The sequence below is a fragment of the Acanthisitta chloris genome, unplaced genomic scaffold, assembly GCF_000695815.1.
Source record: "Acanthisitta chloris isolate BGI_N310 unplaced genomic scaffold, ASM69581v1 scaffold38563, whole genome shotgun sequence".
NCBI classification, from domain to species: Eukaryota; Metazoa; Chordata; class Aves; order Passeriformes; family Acanthisittidae; genus Acanthisitta; species Acanthisitta chloris.
This window is the reverse complement of record NW_008667269.1, coordinates 5507-7365: the sequence shown is the minus strand read 5'-3', so window position 1 is coordinate 7365 and position 1859 is coordinate 5507. Positions and strand designations below refer to the sequence as shown.

The 1859-nt window shown below is 48.3% G+C and overlaps 1 protein-coding gene across 1 annotated transcript in view; it reads left to right on the top strand.

Annotated features, from left to right (window-relative positions):
• The first annotated feature begins 1195 nt into the window (after window positions 1-1195).
• Window positions 1196-1859, top strand: part of TAF8 (TAF8 RNA polymerase II, TATA box binding protein (TBP)-associated factor, 43kDa) — a 3371-nt gene continuing 2707 nt past the window's right edge. The window contains 2 exon segments of the mRNA XM_009072431.1: window positions 1196-1346; window positions 1772-1859. The exon segment at window positions 1772-1859 is cut by the window's right edge and continues 5 nt beyond it. Of these exon segments, the coding sequence (XP_009070679.1) occupies window positions 1334-1346; window positions 1772-1859 (101 nt within the window). The 5' untranslated portion in view covers window positions 1196-1333.

Here is a 1859-nt window from a genome sequence, read left to right as displayed (position 1 = left end):
GTCTGTGTATGTATATATGTGTGTGTGTCTGCATATAGATCCGAGTCTGTATGTCTACATGTGACCATGCACATGTATGTAAATGTGTGTGTCTGTATATGTGTGTGTATATATGTGTATGTCTGTGTATAGATTTGTGTCTGTATGTCTACACGTGTCCATGCACATGTATGTAAATGTGTGTGTCTGTATATGTGTGTGTATATATGTGTATGTCTGTGTATAGATTTGTGTCTGTATGTCTACACGTGTCCATGCACATGTATGTAAATGTGTGTGTCTGTATATGTGTGTGTATATATGTGTATGTCTGTGTATAGATTTGTGTCTGTATGTCTACACGTGTCCATGCACATGTATGTAAATGTGTGTGTCTGTATATGTGTGTGTATATATGTGTATGTCTGTGTATAGATTTGTGTCTGTATGTCTACACGTGTCCATGCACATGTATGTAAATGTGTGTGTCTGTATATGTGTGTGTATATATGTGTATGTCTGTGTATAGATTTGTGTCTGTATGTCTACACGTGTCCATGCACATGTATGTAAATGTGTGTGTCTGTATATGTGTGTGTATATATGTGTATGTCTGTGTATAGATTTGTGTCTGTATGTCTACACGTGTCCATGCACATGTATGTAAATGTGTGTGTCTGTATATGTGTGTGTATATATGTGTATGTCTGTGTATAGATTTGTGTCTGTATGTCTACACGTGTCCATGCACATGTATGTAAATGTGTGTGTCTGTATATGTGTGTGTATATATGTGTATGTCTGTGTATAGATTTGTGTCTGTATGTCTACACGTGTCCATGCACATGTATGTAAATGTGTGTGTCTGTATATATGTGTGTGTGTATAAGTCTGTGTATAGACCTCTGTGTCTGTGCATATGTACACGTGTGTATGTGTGCAGGGGGGGACAGGCAGGGCTGGCCTGTGTCCCCATTCCCTGTGGTGCCAGGGCAGGATCAGCACCCTGACCCTTCCCAGTACCTCCTGCTCTTGGACCCTTCCCCATACCTATTCCCAGGCCCTTCCTGACATCTGCTCCAGGGTCCCTCCCATTACTCCCAGACCTTAACCATTACCTGCTCCCAGGCCCTTCCCAGCACCTTTTCCCTGTCCCCCCACATCACCCCTTTGCAGCCCATCCAGCTCCCCGTTCCCTCTCCCTGTGCAGCGTGCAGGCCCCAAGCAGCCGAGCACTCCCGCAGATAACTACCAGCTGGCACGCAGGAGGACACTGCAGGTGGTGGTGAGCTCTCTGCTCACCGAGTCAGGCTTCGACTGCGCCGAGAGAGCCGCGGTGGAGACCCTCACCGAGATGCTGCAGAGCTGTGAGTGCCACGGACAGGGAGTGTCCCGGGGGGAAAGGACCCCCAGGGATCACCAGTCCAACTCCTGTCCCTGCACAGCCCCAACAATCCACCCTGTGCCTGAGAGTGTTGGCCAAACACTCCTGGAGCTCTGTCAGGCTGTGAGCACTGCCCTGGGGAGCTGTTCAGTGCCCAAACACCTCTGGGGGAAGAACCTTGTCCCAGTGATGTAGATTTTCCCTCTGCATTTGTGGCAAACACCTGACTCTGATCTTTAGTGTTTCCACACTTCCAATTGAAACACACAGCCTGCCAGATGCTCCATCCCAGGAGCTATTCCTCACTCCTGGCTAAAGCTGCTGAAATTCCCCTTCCCTGGGGCTGTGCTTGGGCTGACACATGTGTGGGCACTGCAGGAAGCAAATCTGTGGTGGTTTCCCCCCCAGATATCTCAGAGATTGGGAGGAGTGCCAAGTCCTACTGCGAGCACACGGCCAGGACTCAGCCCACACTCTCAGACATCGTGGTTACCCT